Below are 25,144 nucleotides of genomic sequence, written 5' to 3' on the forward strand. Positions count from 1 at the left end.
TAGTATACCAGTTTTACACTCTGCAGAGGTTGCGCATCTTTACCCACAAGTCATGTTACCCATCTGCCAAGGGATCGCGACTTCCCAGACACCTCTACCGAGGAGGCGAGGCAGGGTAACACTACGAGGCCTTTACAAAGTTCCACTAGCTTCAGAAAACCCGCTACAGTTTATAGGAAGCTCCAATGCAGGAATCCCTTGCAGGACCGCCATCGCAGCAAAATCCTCCCGAGGGCCTCCCTACACTGACCACTCCCCTACTGCCCTTGCCCCTTTCGGGTAAGGTAGTCTTCCACTAGCTTTCCTAATTAATCGGCCAAGGGCGTCCCATTAAACCCTTGTGGTAGCACTGTTTTCCCGGGTGGTTCTCCATGTTCCAATTACCATAATGATCTTATCATGAACAATAATAATAAACAGATAATAAAAGTGTGATCATGAATAATGTATCTTCATACCCAAAACCACATAAAGCACTAGCAAGTACTACCCAAAAGTTCAGTGGTAAACAAGGTATAAAGATAGACAAACTAGGGTAACCTATTGGGTCCCATCAAAATTAACCTATGCAGATCATTATGATTAATCAGAACATGGCTGGGTAAAAAGAAGTGATCAAGGGCACAACTTGCCTGGCACTTGAGATTCCAGTTACCAACTTGCATTTCAGATGACACGTGTCCTCGCGCTAGTCGTAGCAATACAAACAAATATGGTATAGATAAAATTAACATCACACCAAACATAAGAACAAACTGCATAATAACGATCTACGCGTTGCTACGAGACTAACGCAACTGGAACGAGTCAAATCGGATTTAAAATGGAGGAGATACAAATTTTCTAAGATTTATGTATTTGATACGAGATTAATTAAGAGATCAATTTTATTATTGTTTTCATGTCAAAACAGAGGCATTAGGTGATAAACAACATTATTACAAAATTATAGCAATTAAAATGGATTAATTTGGACATCATATGGATTTTCTATGAATTAAACCAATTCTAGCATTTATTTCTACATTAAAAATCCAATTCTATATTTGTTTTCTGATTTTTCTGACTCTCTGGACTGGGCGCACTAATACAGAGAAGTGCAGAGGCTAAGCCGCAAGATTCCTAAGACTCAGAGAGTCACTGGTGTGGATGGCGGGTTGATATATGTAAAAGGCAGGGTCTCATTTATAAAACGTACCCGCGAAGGGGTATCGTCTAACACTGGCTGTTGGATCAGATGCGAACGAGCCAGATTAAATCTAGCTGCCCGCGAAGCGATACGCAGCGTGGTCCGCCCGATCTAAGATCTACGGTACAGATTCAATTATCTCTCAATACATTTGCATCTGTCCGATCGACTACGGAGCGCCCTGATTAAATCCACTATCCTGCGAACCGGTACACAATCTAAGCCTTTCGATCAAACTTGGACGTTCCAGATTTAAATAACCTAATCCCACTCACGTCCGATCGATCGGAATCGAACGGCCCACGCCACATCCGACCGGACCGGCACGCGACGTTTAATCTCAACCACAGGTTTGGATCCGACGGCCAGAAACCCATCCCCTACCAGACACTGCGCCGGCGGCACCGCACAGTACCCCCACGGTGGAAGCCATGGCCGGAAATTACCAACCTCCGATCTCGTGCTAGAATCTCCAATCTGAACAGTGTTTCACGTAAAGGATAGTATGGCGGACAATCCAGGAGGGTACTCACCGGCGGTGGAGATGACGACAGGCCAGGCCACGATGAAGGGCGGAATTGCGGTGGTTCCTCCACTTCGGCGAGAAATTGCCATGCGACCGCCCAAGTTCCAGGGGGGTAAGGTCAAGACACCATTAGGACACCTCTACGACCCTCACAAGCCATCTATTGAGGACGGAGCGACCCTGGACGTAAGCCGTCGACGGCGCTCCTCCGCTTTTCTCCCTTCCTGCCGCTCCCTGCTCTCAACTCTCTCTCTCTCCCTCTACGTTCTTAGCGACGAAGGTGACGGGGTTGAGATCTGAGGGGAAAATCTCCTATATTTATGCAGTGAGGAGCCGGACGTAGCGGACGGTTGCAACAGATTTTCCTAAACAAACTCATGGATTGCTACGATATGCTACGGCCATGAACCTGAAGAAGAGAAGTCTGATGCCTGGACCCCACTCGTCAATGAAACATGGCTGATGTCCTTGCTGAGGTCCTGATGACGCATGCTTCGGCCAACACAATAAAATATAATTGTTTGGAACGTGAGCAGGTGCTGTTGGTCAAAGCGGCTAGGTGCTTTTGGCCTGAGAGCCGTTTTGTTTCTTTCCTTTTCTATGTGTATTTTCTTATTTTAAATTCAGTTTTCAATTAGTGTTTAAATTACAAATTAAACTCTATTTTGAAATTTAAATACCAGTTCAGATGCACAGATCAAAATTCCAGCATGGAATACAACTTTGTTTATATTATTTATTTTATTCATCTATTGGAGCAAATGTTTCAGGTATGAAATGCACTCATACACAACAAGTGTTACAGAATCTTTATTACTCTTGCATTTATGTCGAATTTTAAAAGTATATTCAAAATTTGATATTTCCCCTTTTTTCTTAATATTTCCAAACTGGGTATTACATTGGATCCCATGTGCTAAAATTTAGCAAGGAACTAAACTGTTATTGGACGCTAAAGTTTAGTACTTCATCTTTCAGCATTTCTATTTAGATATCTAAGAGCTAAATTTTAGCGAGTGTACTGTTAAATTTTAGCCTAAATGTTTCTGTTGGGCTAAATTTTAGCAAGTGTACTGTTAAATTTTAGCATATTCCTTTTAGAGTGGTATGGGTGTGCATAGACTAAATGTTTCCGTTGGGCCCTAATTTAACGATGTGTACGCAGGCCTGTTTAGATGACTTGGTACCGGCATATGGCCTCGTACTGTTTCATTTGATGACGCGAGCGTGCGGCCCATGCAGCAGCAGCACGCCGGGAAGGCAGCGGATTTTGAAGTACTATTGGACAGCGCGGCGCGGGGACCGGGTCGTTGGCGCGCGGTGGAGTGGGGGTGGGTGGTCCTGGCGTCCTGCCCTGCGCGATGGTCGATGGATGCCCCATGCGCGTGTAACCGCCCAGCCGTCGCCATCCGACCAGGTGGGCAGACGTACGTACGGTGGCACGCCCACGGCCCATCGGCCATCGCGATCGCGTTCGTATCGTGTCCTCTCAGCTCGCAGTCGCGCGCGGAGTGCAGCAATAACGAAAGCGCCAACGGAAGGCGCTGTCGTCGTCAGTTCACCGCGCGCCGGCGCCCTGTGTCCTCGTCCCTCTCGACTTCTCGTCCAGTAAGAACTCTCGCGAGCTGCGGAGCTGCTGGCGATGGCCGGCCGGTGGGATCCGACGTGCGTGCAACCTCGAGGCCGCAAACAGCCTGGTGACAGACGAAGCCAGCAAGCACGTACGTACGCACGTCTCTGCTGGTCTGGATGTGTATGGATATGGACGTCTCACGTCTGGACGTCGTCGTCGCCGTTGTATTGTATCATGCCAACCACTTCCGTACCGTACCCCCTCGCGTGCCAACATGACCACCGCCGGTACGTCTCCATCGTCGTCGGTACGTTTCCGTCGTCGGCCGTCGGCGTCTCAGGCAGCTCTCAATTAAGCGGACGTGTTTTGGTAATCTGGTGGAACGCCGCGCGCACTGAGGGTTTGGGGGCCCCGGCGGACGAGCGAGCGAGAGACGGTGCATGCATGGCAAATGGCAACGAGAGGGCCCGCCCGCCCGCCCATCCAATAACCAACCCAGACGTAGCGCAACCAACGTACGAGTCCTGTGCTGGCGCGTACGACTACCACGCTAGCTGCCGCGACATGCGAACTACGGTCCACCAGGCACCAGCCATGACAATATATACTGTATATATATTTTTCTTCTTCTTTTTGTTTCCGCTCTCTCAAGTTCCTGCTCTGCTCCTGCCTGTCCGCGGTGCCGATCGGCGAGAGAGCATGCATGGACATGGACCACGCGAGATCCAGGAACCGGCACGGGCCCATGCGTGGCAGGCGGCCGTTTCGTCAGGTTCCCCGAAATGCCCCAACTGCGCGGCTGCAGGATGGCTCATGGCTGGCTGCCTAGCTGGCCCGTGACAGACACCGATCGATCGGTAACGACGACGCACGCACCTGAAGCACAGGAAGGAGCCTCCCTCTCGCATGCACGTTAGTACTCCCGTCGCATGCAATTGCAAACACAGGAGTGGTAGTACCGCTGCCTGGTACATGCAGCAGGCTACCTCCGCGTGACACGTTTCGAATTGTTTATTTAATCGCAAGCAGGCCCGAGCTTCCTGTGCAGATCCAATCGACCAGACAGGCTCACCACCGCTAATTCATTTACGTATGATCTTTAGAATCCGCGGGCTTCATCAATCAATCAATAATAAAGTGGAAGAGGTAAAAAGAAAGTACGGTACTAAAAGAGAAGGTGTAAAAAAAAACCGAAAGAAAGGAGGGGCCGGGGGCCCAGGGGTGGACTGTGGTGGAGTGGTTGGTTTTGGTTGAGCTCGCGACGTCCCCGTCGGAGGTGACTGGGGCCGGGGCTGGCTGGCCAGCTCGCCGCGTGCAAGGGCAAACGGCAAACCTATTAAGAAAACGAAAGCAAACGCGTCGACCGCGCGCCAGCGAGCCGCCAGCCGTGCGCGTGACATGCGCTGAGGCACGGGCGCGGGGCTCCTGGGGCCGCCGTATCGTAGCCTTTCCTGGGCACATCAACGCATGCATGGCATGGCACGGCCCTAGTAGAGTAGTAGTAGTACTACCCTCCGGACTCCGGTGTGCAGGTGCTGGCCACTGCGCAGCCGGTACGCGGAGCCGGCCCGGCAGCGGATTCGATTGGACAGAGGGAGGGGAGGAGGAAGGACCGAAAAGCTGACAAGGGCAGCAGCGGCCACTGCCAGCGCGGTGGTTGCGGTACAGGTACAGCTAGCTACTAGGCTGGGGAGCCGCCACGGCTAGTCGATAGCTGTGGTTCCTGTGTCGTGTCTGGTCTGGCAGACTGGGCCAGTGGCATTGCCTGATTACAGAACAGCTTTATGCTTCATTCAATCAGTTTGATTGAAATAATCTATTGCCTGGATGTGCATCTGTATGTTCTGTAGCATAGCATGCGGGCGGTGGGCAGTGGATGCAGACGTGCAGGGAACAAGACAAAGCGATGGGATATTGCGTCAAGTGGGAGGGAGGAGGAGGAGACTGCAGGGGAGGCCGCCCGTCAGCCGAGAAAAAAGAGCCCCCTCCTGTCCTGTATTGTACACCCTCCCGTCTGCACCGGCACCGCTTTCGCGCTCGCACGAATGCATGGATGGATGGATGGATGGATCCGGCGTGTCATCACTCATCAAAGGTTCAGACTTGACAAACAAAAGCAAAGCGAACGAGGCTGGGAGCCTGGGACTGGGAATAGAGTTGCTCATCAATCTCTTCCCTTCCCTTCAACTGGCACTGAATTCCGAGCATGCACATCATCAGAACCCGCCATTGGACTAGTACGTACTATAGGGGTGTTTGGTTGCTCCTACTAAAGTTTAGCCCGAGTCACATCAAGCGTTTGACTTTTAAATAGGAGTATGAAATATAGACTCAACCAACTAGACTAGATTCGTCTCGTCTTTTAATCTTTGGCTGACAAATTAGTTTTATAATCCGACTACTTTTAATACCCGGAATGGAGGTTTAAACATTCGATGGGACAGAGGCTAAATTTTAGCGGGGTGTAACCAAACACCCCCTATATGAGAACGAAAACGAAAACGAATCAATAATGGACCTACCGATGGCTGGGTACAGTACTAGTAGCACGCAACGCAACGCAACGCATCGTCTCGTCTCCCTCCCAGGATAGCAGTGACTGGCATTTGTGAGCTAGGAGGAGTAGAGATTAGAGTAGTAGTAGATGGGTGGGGGGATGCATGAGCCAGGTGGTCCTTGGAACATGCTTGCGTAGAAAGAAACATCGCGTCGCAGACCGAGGCAGATGGGCGGGGCCGGTTAGGGTTAGCCATGATGTGAGCGCGCGCAAAACCGCTTTTTTGCGCGAGCGGCCGGAGGAGCAGGTGTGGGAGTGGTCACAGCTCAGAGCGCGACCAGAGAGAACCGGAACCCACATCACACATGCCGGCGGCGAGCCACGGTATCATCATCGTTTTTCTGTTGCACCGGCGATGACGCGGCGAATCGCATTCTCTCGTCTCTCTCTTTTTTCCCCGCAACTTGTCTGTGTTTCCTCCCCGATGCGGCGAGCCCGGTAAGCGGAGGACGGAGGAGGTGATGTGTTTGCCTTGGCCTCCTCCTCCTCCTCCTCCTCCTCCTCCTCCTCCTCCTCCTCCTCCTCCTCCTCCTCCTCCTCCTCCTCCTCCTCCGTCCGTCCGTCTCCGGTCCGGGCGCGCCCACGCGTTTCGTTTCCTCGCTGCCGCTGGTCCCACTCCCACGTGCGACATCATCGGAGAAAGTTTCCTTTTTTTTCTTCTTTTTTGTTTCCGCGCAGAGGCTTTAGAATAACTCGCCATTGGTAGGTGGGTTAACTTGTCCTCCTCCTCCGCGGGTTTAATTTGCGGGCAAAGCAAGCGCAGTACAAAAGCGGATTCTTTTGCCTGCCAGTGCCAGCCAAGAGCATTACGGACTGATGATGGACCGAACCAGAACAAACAAACAAACAAACAAACAAGAGCAAAGGACGGACGCACGCACCACTTGGTGCCACAAATTGGAGGGCGGTGGCGCTTCTTTTCAGGACGGATCCATCCCTTAGGCCCTGTTTGGTTCCTTTAGTCACTAAACTAAATTTTAGTGACTAAAGTTTAGTCGCTAAAGTAACCCGTTTGGTTCCAGTGACTAAACCGGACTAAAGAGCATTAATTGCTGTGAATAATGACTGTTTTACCCCTATTAATTAATGGATGTTTGCTATAAGAAGAAAGTGTAGAGGGCAAATATGATAAAAATACTAATTTAGTCCCTTTTAGTCACCCATTTGGTGACTAAAGAACTAAAGTTTAGTCACCCCACTTTAGTCAATATGTTTGCTTCTTTAGTGACTAAAAGTGACTAAACTTTAGTCACTAAACTTTAGTTAGCCCAAACCAGACGGGGCCTTAGTCCCTTACGCTAAATCCCACGCGTTCGTATCAGTACTACTATTATTATTAGCATACTGGACTACTGGAGTAGCAATTAGCAGCGGGTACTAATGCTAGTGGTAGCAGGAAGGAGTACGCAGGGCAGGGGGCATAATCAACACCGGTAGCGGTAGGCGCAGGCTGCTAATCATATACTTAGGGGCTGTTTGGTTTGTGGCTAAACGTGTCATATTTTGCTTAAGGTTAGTCGTTCGAATTAAAGAACTAACATTAGCTAGAAAAGTTAGATAAAGTGTGGCAGGTTAGTCATCAAACTAAACAGACCCTTGTAGCCGGACAACCGCCGCACAGTGCAGTGCGTGAGCAAGCAAAGCAAGCGACTGGCAAGGAGCCCAGGCCCAGCGCCCCGCCAGGCGCACCTTGCTTAACGCTGGAACCGAAACGGTTGCTGTCACTTTATGCGGCTGGCTGTACCTGTACGTGCACCATATAGTGGCCGGGTCCTTGAGATCGCTGCACCTGGACCACATAGAGATTCCTACCGATTCCTTCGTAGTACACCGGAACTTATAATTAGATTCGACAAAGAAGAGTGAAGTTTTAGATACAGTAAAATTTTATACTGAACTGTCTACATAGATACTCTATTGAACAATCAGTCTACTCGTTGTTTCTTTTAGATAGCGTTCAAGACATCGGTCTACAACTTATTACACCACACAAGTGTCTTGCACATCCACAAGTTTCGACGGGGATAAAAAGGCGCATATTTGAGGCGAAGACAGATAGTAGTGCTCTCTAATTAATCTAGCAGTAAACGACTACTAGCAAGAACCATGCATAGCCTCTCTACTCCCTCCGGTTCCCTACAAGAAGTCGTTTAAGGAGAATAGCAAATGGATACCAGAACAAGTCGTTTTTGGAGTTGTGGGTTCAATTTGGACGAAATTGTCCCCACTGATGCTTGTTAGTCTTCGTATGGACGGACGAAATCGTAGCTGGTTTGTCACCTTGATTATGACCCGCGGAAGCAGGTTTAGGGTTTATTTACTCTAAAAATAGACCATTCAATGTGAGCCATATTGAGCATCAAATGATTTCAACATTGTAGGTGTCCGAGAAATACCATATCCCCAGCACCTATCAAGACGTATTCAAAGATCCCGATATAAGAAACTATCGCAGGGCCAAGCCACTGGGACCACTGCTCTCGGGGCCCAACGCGGCTACGCCCTAGGAACCTCCCTCCACCCTTGGTCTTGGGCTCTAGACTTTGTCACATCCCAAATTTCCATTTTAGGTTGCAACTAAAATAATTAATCAAAAGAAACATTTTTTTAAAAAAAATCTAGAATATTCCAAGATTTATTTGTGTGTCACATGAATTTTAAATAAACAAACTGATTTTATAAATAATACATGGTTTTTTGTTGCTTTCATATCATATGCATGGTTTTGTTTTTTGTGAAAACTAAATTCTAAAACATGCAATGCAAATATTAAAAATTTTAATTTAAAATTTTGTTTTAAATCTATTTGAAATGTGTAAACCCCAAAAATTATTTAAATGAAAAAAGAGTTCCTTGGTGAGCTTCTAAGCTTGTGGTGAGCCACGAGAAAATCATGAAAGCCCTAATATCATCTTCATAAGAGAAGAGATGAAGCACACTGAGCCAAAGAAAGTGGTCCAAAGAGATCCGTCTAGATTGCACTATGAAGTGGTTATTCATGACTTTCTCAATGGAGACTTGCAGCTCTTGTGGAGACCTGAACTTCGTAGAGGTTTACTTTTGGGTGATTCACCCCGATCTACTTGTTCCTGTGTTCTCTGTTGTTTGTTTTGCAAAGAATCAATTCACTAGATGCATATCTATCTTTGATAACAAGCATATTCAATAATTATTATATATATAAACTTTGTTGATTTAAGATTGTATGTTACCCAGATTTGTTTTTTTTACTTTAGGAGGTTCAAAAAATCGATATATTTTTAGGCATACTAATTCAACCCACTCTAGACGACATCTCAATCCCAATTTACTTGATACAAATTTTTAGGTAACCAACCCCCTCCCTAAATGCATCTAAATAACATAGGACTAAACTTTAGTTGCACAACAATTGGTCCTAGCAACTAGTGAATTAACAACTAGTCTTGATTGATCCAAATATTCCTTTCAAATTTGTTTGTCTCTAGATGTTCTCTACATCCCAAGATAAATCAACTTTTAGAGCTATTCTAAGGGAGTGTTTGACACGACTCAAGAGCAAAACTTCAATTAAGTGGGAGCTCGCTGGAGGCAGCCAAACATCCTAACTCCATATTTGCAAGCTCTATAGAGTTTTGGGAGCTATAGTATAAATTTTTAGAGCACCTCGTTTATTGCTCCTTAAAGTTTTAGGGGACAACCATATCAAAGAACTCCTAAGCCAATTGTTTCAAGCTCGTATAAATTATAGAGGAAAACACCAATACTTTTTACGTAATATTAGTGTCATTAATTAAATACGTTATGGAATATATTTTTATAGTATACTATTCTATCCAAAAAAGAATGTAATTCACATTTCTCAAGATAAACTAATTTTATGTTTTTAAACCCATATAAAGAATGTTAGTATTTATTGTACCAAATAAGTATTATTAGATTAGTTATATTATATTTTATGCGAGACACAAACATTGAAACTATTTTTAAAAAAAATAAAACTAGCCAAACTTCAAATAATTTTAAATTGGATGGAGGATAGAATTGTATCTTTTAGGATATATAGAAAGGGTACTTGCTCACTGTCTAAATACTGGTATCTTTATATAAGAAAGAGTCGAGTAAATTAAGACAGTTTGATTTATAACAGCCCTAGAAGTTTAATTTTATGAGATGGAGGATGCACTATACTTTGCAAATTTGATTTTTGCATGAGCCATGGTAAAAAAACTCGTGTTCGGGGCAAATGGACAGCTGAATTCAGATCAAATGACCGTCACTTCGGCAGCAGTACAAGTTGCTGCTGGCCTGCTGTCGTGGCGGTTGGGCGGCAGGAGCAGGAAGCCATGAACATTTCAAGATTCAAAGACGTACGCCGGTGCAGACGTCGCGGCGGCCACGCTTTTGATAGATCCTCACCACCAGGCCGTACAGGAGGGCCAGTGAGTGCGTCGCAGGCCCGAGCGCCGAGTACCGTTTTTTTACAGCAAGTACCGGGCTTTTAGTCGCTGGCACGGCCTGCCCTTTCTTGCCTGCGCCGACTCTGCCCGTGGCGAGTGGCGACCAAGCGATGCCCTTATGATATGCACTCCCAACTGACAAATCCAAGTGTAGTGTACGAACAATTCCTAATATATCTAAACTTAAAAAAAAAATAGAAAAACACTATTCCAACAATCCCCTATAATATCTCCCAAAACTGCCGCATGAGCTAGCTCCAGCAAGACACTCTAAAATGTTCTGTACCCTAAATATAGAGGACCAAATGGTCCTCTATGCTCTCCAGCAGCGTCCTCTAAACGGTCCTCTAAATATAGAGGACGCTGCTGGATTCTCTACATATAGAGAAACTCTAAACGGTCCTCTATCCATTTCAATACTTTAAATAACCGGTTTAACAAAACTAAAATATGTACAATACATTTGAGAGTATAACAAATACGTATGTACAAAAAATAAAAATAAAAAATGTCTCTAATATAGATATTTGAGTATAGAGGACGTGATTTAGAGGACGTTGTTGGAAAGGAATGAGATATAGAGGATGTAATCTTTTAGAGGAGACTGTAAAGTACAGATATAGAGGATAGATATAGAGGACGTTGCTGGAGACAGCCTGAGGGGAAAAAAACAAGGCGAAGCTGCGTATATTTTCGCACGGGCCTGCCACCCCAATAACCTTTGCTTTTTATTTTTTTACCGCGTGTATGCAATTTTTTTAATATGACAATCAAAAAAATGCTTCAGAAAATGATATCCAAAACCTAATCATTACCCTATTAATCATATATAACATAACAACCTATAAAAAGGAGATAACTTACTTTGATACAAAGTAACAATGGATCCAAATCAATAATCTAGGTTGATGTCTGTCGTTTCGAAGAATAGAAATGAGCACAAAAACTGACGGCCGAAGAGGCATATTTATAGGCGCGTACCTCGGCGCCGAGATAGTCGCTGAGATCCATGGCGCCTACCTCGGCGTCAAGATCTACGGCGCCGAGGTACCGGGTACGTGCCACGTCAGTTCCACCGTGGCCCGGATCGTAACCTATGCACGCCAAAAAAGTTGGCACCGACACGCAGAAGCTAGGCGCCGGCGCCGAGGTATGTGTCACGTCAGTTTCACCGTGTCCAGGATTCTGACCTATGCACGCAAAAAAAAATTGGTGCCGACATGCAAAAGCTAGACACCAATGATGATGGTACCGTGCCAGGACTCCAATTTTTAAAATAAAACTACAAATGACGTATTTGTGAAAAATAAAGCCCTAAAATGCGAAAAGAAAAATTGGCTCTAGCACCAACCTTTCATTCCGGTCATTGGGGCTATTGATTCAACTGCTCTGACCCGATTCACGGTCCAACCATCGATAAGACTTGAGGCAAGGTGGCAGACCCATCCGTTCTGGCAGCACCTGCCAATGCCTCTCCTCCATCACGTCTTCTCTTCTCCCCTCCATCACGTCTTCTCTTCTCTTCTCCAGGATCGGTGTTCTGCGGTGATGGTTGATGATGATTGGAGCACCATAGAAATTGGGTCGTAGTTGATGGCGACAAGTGCATGGCAGCGTTGAGGTAAGCGACACGATGTTAGGAATTTTGCCATTTTTATGTTTAATTTAATCTAGAAATAACGTAAGTGATAACAATGTGTGTACAAAAAAACTCATATTGATATATAGGGTTGATGATCAATGATTCTATATGCCTGCTAGGAGCAACTATAGGGGTTTGAGAGACGAGGTGTTACAAATGATATTATAGCCGACCCTCACGTTTTTATGGGCATGTGTGGGATATGGATTCAGCCATATGACGCTTGGCGCATGTGGACTTAGAGCGGTCATATAGCAATGTTATATGACGATACTAGACACACAAATGTGTCCAGGTGGAGAAGTTTCTGGTTTGGGATTGATCGACGAGATCGTTGTTCTTCTAATGGGAGTGGCTTGTGATATTGTGGACCAAGTCTTAACAAGATTGATAGAATACTTATATCAATAATGTGTGCCTTCTTTTTTAGAAACCTATAGGTTAAGTGTGCTTTATCAGAGCAATTTTAGGATTAGAAGTTTTTTAGACGTGAACGAGTGAAGACAAAGTACACCTAAAGGACTCGTGAGACATGATTTAATTTATATAAGAAATTTAAGATTAACCTCACTCATCTCTCTTAGACGTATTGACCCTTTTAGCTAAAAAATGGCTCAATGAGTGGTCGAGTTTTAGCGTTAATCTGTTTGAATCCACTCTTACTAAATGTTTTTTTTCGGAACCTGAACTATGAAGCTCCTGCCAAGCATTCAACTGAATTTAGGCGCATGTAAAATCCAACGCCGATGCCTGGGATAGGCATCTCAGGCAAAAAGTGATAAATTAAGCAAACCCTAACTGAGTATAAACGTGGTCTAGTTTTCAGTCTTTTAGCTTTTACAATCGCACTAGATCATGTCGAAGTGCAGTCATGCAGATATGAGCGCTTGGATTACAAGTTAAGCCCATATCTCGGATTTAAGAGCATTAATTCGAGGTTACAATTAGGAACAAAGTAGTAAAGGTCATGACAACGTTAGTTCTTTAATCTTGTCAAGTAAGGTAAGTTTGGGTTCTACCGCACGCCAATATTTATCCGACAGTGCCTTCTTAACGGTAATGCCTTGACAATTAATTATTTGAACACTTAATTCTTGTTTGTTTCCCTACGCGAGAGAGTAGCATTTAGTCGATACCAAAAATAACCTTGCAGTTATCATTAATCACTATAGTAACTTCCATCGTCCTTATATTACAAAAGGCATGGTTAATGGTTGTCGACGACGAATTTCAGTAATAACAACCGCCCACAGTCCCACCTTTGGCTACTACTGTAGGTACGTACACCTATAGTGAAGTATATTACAAGTTTCGTGTTGTAACATAACAATAGTAACTTATTCATGAATAGTAACTTTTTTCTATCTTCATTTTTAGCATTGACAGCCGCATTTGGTCGTGGCGAAGTGCGGACATGGGCTTCGATTATGGCTTTTGTCACCACATATCTTCAATCTTGTTAACCAAGCTAAGATTGATCTCCACTGCCAACGTTTTTCCAGCACAACCTTCTTTCACACCAAGTTGTTGTTTAAACCGTTTAATTAATCCTTTTTTGTTCACCTAAGTCAAAATGTATTTAGTCCCTACCAAAATAAATTTGTAGTAATCAATAGTCAATATTGTTGTCCTTGCTAAAGAAAAGCAACGGTTAATGGTTCTTGCTGAAATTAAGTAATAATTAATGGCCCTTCCCCGTTAACTACACACCAACAGGTGAGTATCTAACAAGTTTCTTGTGATAAGAATAATAAGGCCATATTTATCATAGCTTCTCCAACAATTTTATAGTTGTTGCCCGCCGGGGCACAGTCGCCAGCAGCGTGGCAAAAGAGACAAATTGTTTTCATGACACTCCATGCCTTCAATTTTGTTAACAAACTTAGGGCTGATTTGCTGGTTAGGGATCCCGAGGGGATCTATGGGGTAGTAATTCCCTTGTTATTCAAAATTAAATTGCAAGGGAATTTCTCCCCATGGATCCACTCGGGATCACTGATCACCAAATCAGTCCTTAGGCTATGTACGGTTGTTTGCCACCAGGCGATATTTTTCCTCCACGACCTTTCTGACATCTTGATGAGTATTATTTTTTCCCACCACCAGATATACAATATGGAATTTTCAGTTGTTCTAAATCAAAAGTTTTTTCAGTTGCTCTAACAGTTCAAATTAGCTACTGTTCTATTCTAGCACAAAAATTCTAATAATGTAAAGGCAAGTATTGAATGTTCAAATATATACTCAAAGTAAAGAAGGGTTAGAAACACGACAATATTTGCTTGAGGTATGAGAATCGACACTCCCACTAATCCTTGTTAGAGCACCCGCGCAAGATTGTCGCCCCTTAATCTGTGCAAGGATTTGGTGCCGCCACGTATTCGGTGTGGAACATGTACTATGCTCCTGCAGCACCACCACATTGTTTCAGGAGACGCCTAATGCAACGCGAAAGAAGGTTGCATCCGCAGCCTGGCTCACACACACAATCGTGTCACTGAAAAAACAAATTCATCTTGAGCAGCATGCGCATGCAAGTAGAATAAGAAGAGAAAAATACCAGCAACCGAACCGATACAGATAAAAGATAAAGCATAGTAATTAAGGGCACTTTTTTTTACATCCGTATCCGTGCTCAGTTGCAGATGTGTACAGTGATTAAGGACACTTTTTTTCCGTATGGAGGCCACGATAGGGGCGACTGGGCGTTGTATGTACGTACATACGTACGTACTGGCGTAGTATGCAAAAGAGAACGATTACTTGACCTAGAAACTAGAAAAGAGAAGCCATTGAAGATTCTTTGCAGGGCCACTCCATTATGTCTTCACGCTCATAATCAATGCACTGATTATCTGTACACATTTTAAATCGGAATAGTGGTTGAATTGACTTTAAGCCGGTGGTTGTACGTGTATATATATACACTCCCCTCCATCTATAGCCTGCAACGATGACGAATAACGAAGACAACGACCGGCAAATAGGAAGCATTTGTTTATATTTGTGGCAGCGTCGTGGCAGAATACTGTACTCTAGTTCACATAAAAAAAAGGTTCTACGGCTGGCAATCAGCATCCGATCGATGAAAAGAAATTGAAAGGATACGTGGCATGTGTTTGTTTGTTAACTTGCATTGCTAATACCTGAACAAGTTATATATATAACCGGCCGGTCGTCAACCACCTTTTCAGTCCGATTTTGTGTCGAGGGTAGGGAGTAAAACTGGGACAACCTCATGTCATGAGCGAAAAATTAAATCTAGATCTTAAAATTCATTGCAGCATGAATCTGAAATCCATCGTGAGAGGCAGGGCAGTGGCGGGGCACGGACTCTGACGGATGAGGGAGAGGACGCGATCGGTCGAGGGAGGATCCATGGAGAGAGAGAGAGAGAGAGGGAAGAGATTCATAGAGTTGGTGAAGTATCATTTGAAGAGTTTTAATCTGATCATTATTATATTCATCAATTTGATGAATCTAGATTTCATGGAGTTATTCTATTTGACCATTTTTTTTAAATAAAGGTCGGCTGTTTTTGGTGAACGTAAGTAAAGTCGATGGGGGCTGTACAGTGCGAGAGCGCAGCAGAAGATGCGAAGGGCAGAGTAATCCACGTCAGCCTCAGGTGAGCTGGGACGGTGGCCGCTCCTGCCCTTTTCTATTTCTGAGCCCTGCGCGGCTTCCAATTCCGACGAGCCAAAACAGACGGACGCACACAAAAGCGAAAGGGAGGAGAGAGAGGGGCAGGGCAGAGCAGGAGAGAGAAATTCGATAGGGTTCCCATGCCCCTTCCCCACCGGCCACCACTTGCCAAGCGAAAGCGGGAGTGAAGGAGGGGAGAGTCCCATTTCCCCAAGCCCTACACGAGAGAAAGAGAGAGAGGGGGGAGCAGAGGAGCACGCTACGAGAGAGGGAGGTCGAGGGAGACAGCAGAGGCTGCAGCAGAGGCCAGAAGCATTAGAAGCGGCAGTTGTAACCAAGTGGCATCAGAAGATAGAGCCAGCCATCCGTCTATCCATCTATCTAGCTCTACAGGTATAAATCCTCGCGCATCGGTAGGGGGCGAGGGGAGGACCGGGAACCGGAGGGGATTTCTCGGGGGTGGAGTGGCGGCCAGGACCTCTGATTGGGCTCCAGTGCGCGATCTTTGAACGCAGATTTGGTGCCCGCAATCTGCCATGGATTTGGTTTAAGGTGACCTCCTTTTCCTTATTTTGGCGTCTTGCTTGGCTGGCCCGGATTCCTGTCATCCGACTTATCGCCGAGCTGAGAAAGAGATTTTGTTTTTTTTTTTTGTTTTCTTCTTCACAGATTTGGTGAGATCGGTCGGGTTCGCGCTGCAAGATTAGATTTTTGTGCCTGTTTTATTCACGAGGTTCGTGCTCCCCAGATCTCACGTCTTCACCTGTTCTTGATCCCTTTGTTCCCGTTGATATCATCCCCGCTTATTTTTTTTTCTATTCGATTATGTCGCCTGCAGATCGCAACAACGATATTGCTAAGCAAGATAAGATTTCAACTTTTTTTCCCCTGGATCGATCTCAGATTAGGAGGAGCAAATAAAGCAAGAATAGAAAGATTTTTGGGGGAGAAGGCATGATGCTGGAAGGGAAGTCCTACCTTGTGTCACGCTCCGTGCCGAGCTCCTGCGAGCCGGAGGCGGAGTGGGAGTACCTCGCCCACGCGGTCCTCAGCGGCAAGCGCCCGGCGCCGGAAGATGACGTCGAGGTCGAAGACCCGGACGAAACTGGCAGCGGCGGCAAGCGCAGCAAGCCGCCATCTCCGCAGCCGCACACGCCGGACATCTGCGAGGGCCACGGCTCCAACCGCCACGCAACCGGTTCCGGAGAGCAGCGGATCACCGGGAGCAACCCCATGACTTCGATCGGTCGTGACCTGACCCTCAATTGCCTCCTCCGGCTATCTCGGTCCGACTACGGCTCGGTGGCCTCCCTCAGCCGGGACTTCCGCTCCATGGTCCGCAGCGGGGAGATCTACCGGCTGCGGCGCCAGAACGGGGTGGCCGAGCATTGGGTCTACTTCTCCTGCAACGTTCTCGAATGGGATGCCTACGACCCATACCGGGAGCGGTGGATCCAAGTGCCCAAGATGCCGCCTGATGAATGCTTCAAGTGCTCCGACAAGGAATCGCTTGCGGTGGGCACTGAGCTGCTTGTGTTCGGGATGGCGCGTATCGTCTTCCGATACAGCATCCTGACCAACTCATGGAGCAGGGCTGATCCGATGAACTCTCCGCGGTGCCTGTTCGGGTCAACGAGTGTCGGCGGGAAGGCCTTCGTCGCCGGAGGCACTGATTGTGTCGGCAACATACTGAGCTCTGCAGAGATGTATGACTCTGAGACACATACCTGGACGCCCCTCCCGAGCATGAACACGGCGAGGAAGATGTGTTCTGGGGTGTTCATGGATGGCAAGTTCTACGTGATAGGTGGTGTGGCCAACAGCAACAGAGTGCTGACCTGCGGGGAGGAGTACGACTTGAAGAGGGGTTCTTGGAGGACAATCGAGAACATGTCTGGAGGCCTCAATGGAGTGACCGGTGCTCCTCCCCTTATTGCGGTTGTCAGCAACGAGCTCTACGCCGCCGATTACGGCGAGAAGGATCTCAAGAAGTATGACAAGAAGAACAACAGGTGGATCACCCTCGGAAAACTGCCTGAGCGGTCCGTGTCAATGAATGGGTGGGGGCTTGCCTTCCGAGCGTGCGGTGACCGCTTGATTGTCATCGGAGGTCCGAGGACCTATACCGGTGGTACCATCGAGCTCAACTCGTGGATCCCAGATGAGCGGCCGCCCGTGTGGAATTTGATTGCCAGGCGGCCATCTGGGAACTTCGTGTATAACTGCGCCGTGATGGGTTGCTGAGTCCACTGAATAAAGATACAAGTGAAGTGGACTTCCTCGTATTTATGAAGGATGCTATCTATGCACAGAGGCAGCAGCCTGTCCAATTGCTTCAGCCCTTATTCTTCTTCATAGCGATTTCTGCCGTCTGCGCGGTTCCGGAATTAACTGGACATCGGCTGATTGTCAGCAGTCTCATGTAACCATTACGTTCTAATACTCCTGTTTCCCTGCTAATCCATTCCTACATTTTGCATTTTCATCAGCTGATCGTGATTCCAAAGATACGAGACTGTGCAAAAAAAATGTCATATTAATAATCTAGAAACAACCTCGAGGTGGTTTTTATCTATTGATGAGGAACCTGTCAAGAAATGCTACTACTTCTTTTCCGTTCATCTTGCATGTTCCAAACTGTGCATATCTTTCATGATGTTATGAGCCACTAAGCTGGTGCTGAAGCCATGTTGCAATAGCCTGTATTTCTTCAGCTGGAGTCTATGGTTCTACTCTTGATGTTTATAGTTTATAATGGTTACCCACCATCGCTTAACGTGCCACAAAATGATCCGTGAAAACCATGATGAAGCTGTTTGATTTCGCGCGCTCCGTTTTTAGCAATTTCGCATGCTAGATGTCATTCTGAAGTAGTGGATGCAAAGAGTTCATCAGGAGCTTGCTAACTCCTACGATTGTGCTCTTCTGCAGTTCTCCTTTTCTGAGACGGTCCGAATTTGGATGTGTGAGCTATACAGATTTCTTTGGGATGGGTAAATTCAAATGGTAGCGCTTGCCGTATAAAAATAAAAGTATGGTTATGTTACCAAATGAACACTTTCCGGATTAATCTAGCTACTTGTAGACGGGAAGCAGTTGCCTGACTAAAGAACATTTGTGGGGAGTAAGATGCCTTTTTTTCATTCATTCTGGGGGCTTATGCCAGTAACACGGGACGTTCAAATATGGCGCAGATCGAGATCTCCTGCACATACTAGAATTACGAGTGACCCATTTTTTCATTCATTCTGAGTGCGTGCCGTCCTGCTGCCTATCTAGGGTCTAGTAGCAAGTGTGATTTGCTGAAGCAAAGCTTGCTCTTTTTTTTTGTCGCGAGCAGAGTTGGATGCTAAGACGCTTAGCCTTGCACCGATTGGTAGCTTTGCTTCTTGTGATGCCCTGCACCGATTGCTAAGAAGCTTGCTTACGTTCGCTTATGAAGGTCAACACAGCCTTGCTTAAATCTGGCGCCTTTTCCATAACAGGTTGCCGAGCGTTATTAAACTCTCTGACCGAAAATTTCTAGTGCATGCTGCTTGGAACGAGGGGGCGGGGCGACGGATCCGGCAGCGACTGCACTCACAGTCCCCCGTCTACATAGGACCGGTAAAAGTGTGCTGTGCGTGGAGAAAGTGCTCCTAGCAGCTAGCAGCGGATTGTTCTTGGTGTGTTGCGTTGCGTGAAGCCTTGTTCCTTTGACTCGTGGAGCCGGGTGCCCCGTCTTTCTATCTATCTATCCATCCATCCATCTATCTACGCGTCAGCCTCACGCACAGGATGGACATGCCCAGTCTGGCAAAAGGGGGGAATGGATGCGTTGCGTTGGGAATAGGATCGCAATAATTTGCGTGTACGTCGCTGCTGTGCTGCGGTGCGGCTCTGGTGTCGAGTCGAGTCTGTTCCGTGCGGCCACTGCGCTGGCGTAGACTTGGCACAGCCGTCGTTCTCTCTGCCTTTCCGTCTGCTGCTGGTATCTTCTTCTTGCTCTGAGCAGCTGATTGTTTTGTTTGCCAGGACATGTTCTTCACTCTTGTGCTCTGCTCCCGCCTCCAGCAGTTATGACTTACGAGTTGCTTGTAATAGTCCAAAAATGATTAGTTTTGGAGCAGATTTGGTTGTTGTGTGTGCTATACGACATGATGAGCTGATTGGCAATTTCCGAAACTGGCGAGCGAAGTCGTATAGAGTAGCATTTCCCCATGTTGGTGTCATGGTTATTGCCAGCAAGAATCAAACGAGCCTTTTTTTTTTTGCCATGAGCATACACATATGAGGCTCTTCAATAATTTTCAACCGAATCTCCAATCAGAACACTGCCCCCCGATTGCCGGTTTAGACGCTGCACATCCAGCAGCCGGGTAGAATATTTTTATCTCTCTCCGTTGCATCAAGGTAAATGCTCAGTGCACGGAGTATTATTGTTGTTGTTGTTGTTGTTATTATTATTATTATTATTATTATTATTATTATTATTATTATTATTATTATTATTATTATTATTATGCCTAATCTCCTTCCTTTATTCGCGAGCACGCACCCTGGCCTCATTCTACGCCTTTTCCCCCGCTCGGTTCGGGGCGATGCATGGACGGCAGGAAACACTCGAATCATTGCGGCTGCCGAAGCGTCCACGCAACGCCGCAGCGCAGCTTCCCGTCCGTTCCTTCAGTACCCTTCCCCCGCCAGCGGTCATCGATAACGCACGCACCTGCGTCGCCCCAATCGAGAGACCGTATGGTCGCGGCACGCCACGCCGTCCACGCCGCGTCAACACGTTTGACCGGCCCAGTCCTCGTTTACGGCTCCTGACGGCCCAGTCCGCACGTGCGGTATCAGTACGTGCCTCGTCCGTCGTTCTCCGCCACATCCAAATCGCCCAAATTGATGTGACCGCTTGCTTTTGCTCTCATCAGCGTGGGCTGATTCACATGACACGTCCTCCGGTTTGACGGGCTCAGATCGCTTCCCTTTAATGGGCTCAGTTCGGTCCGGAGGTTGATGGGCTCCTGACGCTGAAAAATGTGGCACAATTTAGCTGGAGGAGCTTATAAAACATCAGTGCTCCAATAAACAGCGAGTAAAGGTGTTGTGAATGTTGAGAAACCCTAACGAAGGGTTATGTGGCTAAATACCAAATATGCCCTTCAAGACAATCACGTCTATATATATAAAACATGTATCCCTCATATGAAATAGAGAAGAGAAAGAGGCCAGAGACCCAACCCTACATATTTGTCTCTCGCGTGTTTCACCTGTAATGCTTCTAAGAAGGGATACGAGTCTTCTACGAATTCCCGCGCCTAATCTGCTGACAGGAGGGAAGAGAGCGGATCTGGTGATTCATGGTAACGTAGTTCTCAACAATAAAAAGTGAAATGCCGAGCTTTGAGAAATTCAGGATTGAACCGGAGGCAACAAACAACACAACGCCCAGACGGCCCAGATGCATTTGATGAGTAGCTGGTGCAGAGCAGAGCGGAGAGCATCGGTAGGACTTCGCTGTCACCCGGCCAGTGGGTTGTTGTTGGTCGCCGCTGGCCTGGCCGCCTCAGCCCTGGAGCGACTGTCTACGGCTGCAAAACTGGTCACTGAGGGTTGATTTGGTGACAAGAGAATCATGGGATAATTGGAGGGGATCGAGTGGAAAATAAACTAATTTCCCCGGGTCACGAGGGATTGGACAGGATTGAGGGGTAAATTAGTTCATTCTCTCTCTCCAATCCTCTCGTGATCCTCTTGTCACCAAATTAGCTCTAAAAGGGGATTTCTGTCCATAGACCCCATTCATTTCTCTGGTCACTAAATCATTTCTAATAATTTTAAAATGAAAAAACTAATTATGATTGAATTATTATCTCATTTAATCAAAATCAACGTACATAATATATAGAATCTGTAGCAATATACGTGCAACTAATTATCAGAGTAAATCACCTACGTAGCAAGTTGATTGCACGATGATATGACGATTTAGATTTAGATCTCAAGTAAGAAACTTACTACGTTTAGAGATCTAAATGTATATACTAGGCTATTCTTAGTGCACAGTTTCCCTTTCCAAGAACGCCACATCAGTTTTTGCCTATAAAGCCGTGCGTCTTGAATTTCATCAAAATGAAACTCTCTCACCTCCAATAAAACTCTCTCTATCTCTCTCCTTATTAAATCCTTACCTTGTCATCATACTGGTCCAGGTGACGGGATACTTAATAAAAATGAAACTCAAATAAAATCACCAATCAAAATAGCCTTAGGCCCCATGGGTCCTTTGAATTGAATCCCATCATTGTAATCGCAATGTAAAAACATAGACTTGTGACACATAAAATCAATTTTCACATGTATTGTATGAATTTGAGGTAGACTTATATCTAAACTTTAGAAGGTGGTGGAACGTGAAATTCCAGCTCAAATAGCTTACTCTTTTACGTAGATTCCAAATCCTTCATTTCGAAGAGATCTAAACGACCTCTTAGGGGGTGTTTGGTTTCTAGGGACTAATGTTTAGTCTCTCCATTTTATTCCATTTTAGTCCCTAAATTACTAAATACCTTATTTAACAATTTATGAACTGAAATAGAATAAAGTGAAGGAACTAAAGTTTAGTCCTTATAAACCAAACACCCCTTAGAATTCAAGAACCCAGATCTAATTGACATCCTAATCGGAGTCAGGAACCAAGATCTAGGGTATCGACAGAGAACGGTGCACAATGTTACTAGTCTTTAGTCTTAACTATTACTACCATATCGATCCAAAAAAAGGCCCTTTGCTCAAGTCTTGAAAAAAGGGTGCTACTAGTACTACACTATTAACTGTTGGTTGTCAGCTTGCTGCTCATCAGCTCGTGGCAGCCATCTGTAGCCTAGATCCTAGGTCTTGGTCTTTGCATCCACCGGCCGGCAATGCAAGTTCCAGTGTCTTGGCCTCGTTGTTCCAGACAGAAGCAAAACGTACTGCACTGCCACCATTCAAGACAAGCTATGGTCGTCGCCGTGAACGTGAGCCGCGCATCGTTGAAGGCTAGGTCCACGAGGAGGTAGACAAGGGCACATGCGCTCCCAAGAGCTTGTTCGTGTTCGTGACCCGACGACCGCGCGCGTTTGTCCGTGGGCTCGTGGGACGCCAGCAGCCCACGCGAAACGGTTCCCCTGCCGCGCGCGCGCGCGCCCGGTGCATGGCTCTCCTCAGCCTCCGAATGGAGTCATCACCGTCGACGCCTCGACGGCGCGGAGGTGACCAAATAAGGTCCGGCTGCTCGCAGCCGTGGCACGAAACGAGGACACACGGACTGGTAGGAGGCTAGGGGGGGCACGGACAAGACCGCTCCGTTCCGTTGCCTCTCCCGCGCTCTGCGAGGGATGATGCATGGGCAGCGCGCGGACACACGGACTGGCACCGGCCCTGTACCCACGTCGCAGTGCCGGGATCCGCGCCTACCACGGCACGATCAGCGTCATCATGGCACAATCATTCACGAACCTCCCAGTCCCAGCGGATTGCACGCCGAAAAATCGTCCTCTAGAAGAAAGCTTTTTCTCGTCGCACATCGGCGCTTCTGCTCGGCACGGCATGTGAAACTGTCAGGGCACAGGGGTAGGTTTACTGACAAGGTTTGATTTCTTTTCCAGCTGCTGAGCACGGTCCGCGACTGGGAGCAAATTCAATGCCCTTGCTTTCTCCCGTCCCGGCCCATTCAAACCGGGCCGTCGTTTTAGTTTTTTTTATGTTTTACTTGGTTTTAGCGGCGAGGCGATGCAACGAAGACCACAGCAGCAAACTACTATTGTTTCAGGGTCATTTCTAATACTCTCTCCGTCCTAAAATATTAGGTGGCGCTTGGCAGAGTTTGCACAGCTTCGCTCAGAGCGAGAATCACTCTTACTAAGCCAAATGATAAAAATCGGAACTGCTTCATATTGAGAGTGGAGTGAATCTAGTCTACACTATGTATTAGAAAGTGAGAAAAAAAAAACATGCTTCCCACTACTCCCAACATGCTCCCCACTCTTTAACCCCTCATGAATCATTTCACAGCCTATTTGCCAAACAATTTTCGTCAAATATATTCACTTCTAGTAGAGAATCACTCAGAATCACCAATCAGCTCTCGGAACTAGAGAATTGATCAAAGACAAACTCTATTACCTTCAATGATATGTGGTTATGATTCATGTTGGCAAGCTGTGATCCTGTTGCTGCTGTTCCCCTGGTACTTTTTTTTTTGTGTGCCGGTTGAGTTTTTATAGTTTATGTTGTGCTGCATATGAATGAGTTTTGGTAGTTACCGTGGTTGCCGTTCACAGCGGCGTTGCCTGCTGTTCATATGTTGGCAATCCGTGAATTTGCATGCTTCTATATATGAGTTTGGTGTTCAATTGTACTTATATACTACCAAAAAATACCATAGTTTCAGTGGGCTGAAGAAATTAAAACCCATGCATGCTAGTAATGTCATAGCTAGGTGTATACCATGGTTTTCCAATACCAAACTTAGCTACCAAACACATACTACTGCATCTGTATATATAATGCACTGGTGTGCAGCCGTCAGCCGTGTGCCTTCTGAAGCGTGAAACCTGGTAAAAAAAAAAAAAAACGGGGGAGGCAAGAAGCATCAGGGCAGGCAGGAGGATCCTAGTACATATCCTACTTACTGGCTTGCAGCAAGGCTAGCTGATGGCTGCGTGCGTGCTTACATGATGATGATCATGCGTGTCGTTCGTACTCGTACGAGGATCGAGGAAAGACACCATAACTCACCTTCAACAGACACCCTTCGTTAGGAGCATGCACGGATAGATGGCGTCTAGCATATCGATAGGACATGACAAGTGGTACGATCCCCGTCACATGTCCATGGAGGCATCTGATATGGACACGGCGTGTATCTATCGCGGCTGGAACAGAACCAGCGCTCGCGCGGCGGTCGGCGGGAGGGACAGACCTTGGCTCCGTGCGTTCAGGTTGTGCTTGTGCCGCGCGCCACGCACGGTCTCCGCCGCCTGCAGCTGAAATTTTAGATTTACATCCTACCCCTTTATTTTTTTTATTTGTCACAGTTCAGTTCAAAAATGAAGAACGGAGGTAGTGCATCCTTTGTGAGACTAATGAAAATCACATCTGGATCCTGAAATCGGCGTCGTAACCTACAAGGCCACGGACTGGATTAGATAGTGGTCCATGGTGCATAATGAGGATCGAGGATGAGGAGCAATCATTGTTCAAGACATGATGCAAAGCTAGAAAACTTTGATTGTGGCCGTCCTAATTGTGAAGTTTAGGCCGGGGGGAACTTCATGAACCCTATCGAAGCTTAATTAGTTCTTTTTTGTTGTTAGCCATGTTTGTATTGTAGTTAAGGTGAACAACATGACGCCGCACCCGCGATCTCAGGGCTCGTCCCCACACAGGAGGGCACGTCGTCGTCTTCGCCGCCGAGCATCAGAGATTCAGAGCACATACACGCACATCTCAAGCAAACGGAGTAGTACGTCCTACTCCTACGTACATACCTAGCCGACGACCTTTATGTGCACACCACCACTGCTCTGCTGCCCGGCCTCTCCGTCG

At 46.5% G+C, this 25,144-nt stretch overlaps 1 protein-coding gene across 2 annotated transcripts; it reads left to right on the forward strand.

Moving 5' to 3' along the window:
• Nucleotides 1–15,619: 15,619 nt before the first annotated feature.
• Nucleotides 15,620–18,115, forward strand: LOC100282269 (kelch motif family protein). Of its 2 annotated transcripts, none has more exons than NM_001412099.1 (3): nucleotides 15,620–16,123; nucleotides 16,241–16,304; nucleotides 16,410–18,115. In NM_001412099.1, exon 3 carries the CDS (start codon nucleotides 16,526–16,528, stop codon nucleotides 17,813–17,815), a length of 1,290 nt encoding a protein of 429 aa, NP_001399028.1. In that variant the 5' UTR covers nucleotides 15,620–16,123; nucleotides 16,241–16,304; nucleotides 16,410–16,525; the 3' UTR covers nucleotides 17,816–18,115. The 2 variants fall into 2 exon arrangements, with proteins under 2 accessions (NP_001399028.1, NP_001148653.2); NM_001155181.3 differs by having other exon boundaries at nucleotides 16,475–18,115.
• Nucleotides 18,116–25,144: the final 7,029 nt, after the last annotated feature.

This window comes from Zea mays, chromosome 1 (genome assembly GCF_902167145.1).
Source record: "Zea mays cultivar B73 chromosome 1, Zm-B73-REFERENCE-NAM-5.0, whole genome shotgun sequence".
Taxonomy (NCBI): domain Eukaryota; kingdom Viridiplantae; phylum Streptophyta; class Magnoliopsida; order Poales; family Poaceae; genus Zea; species Zea mays.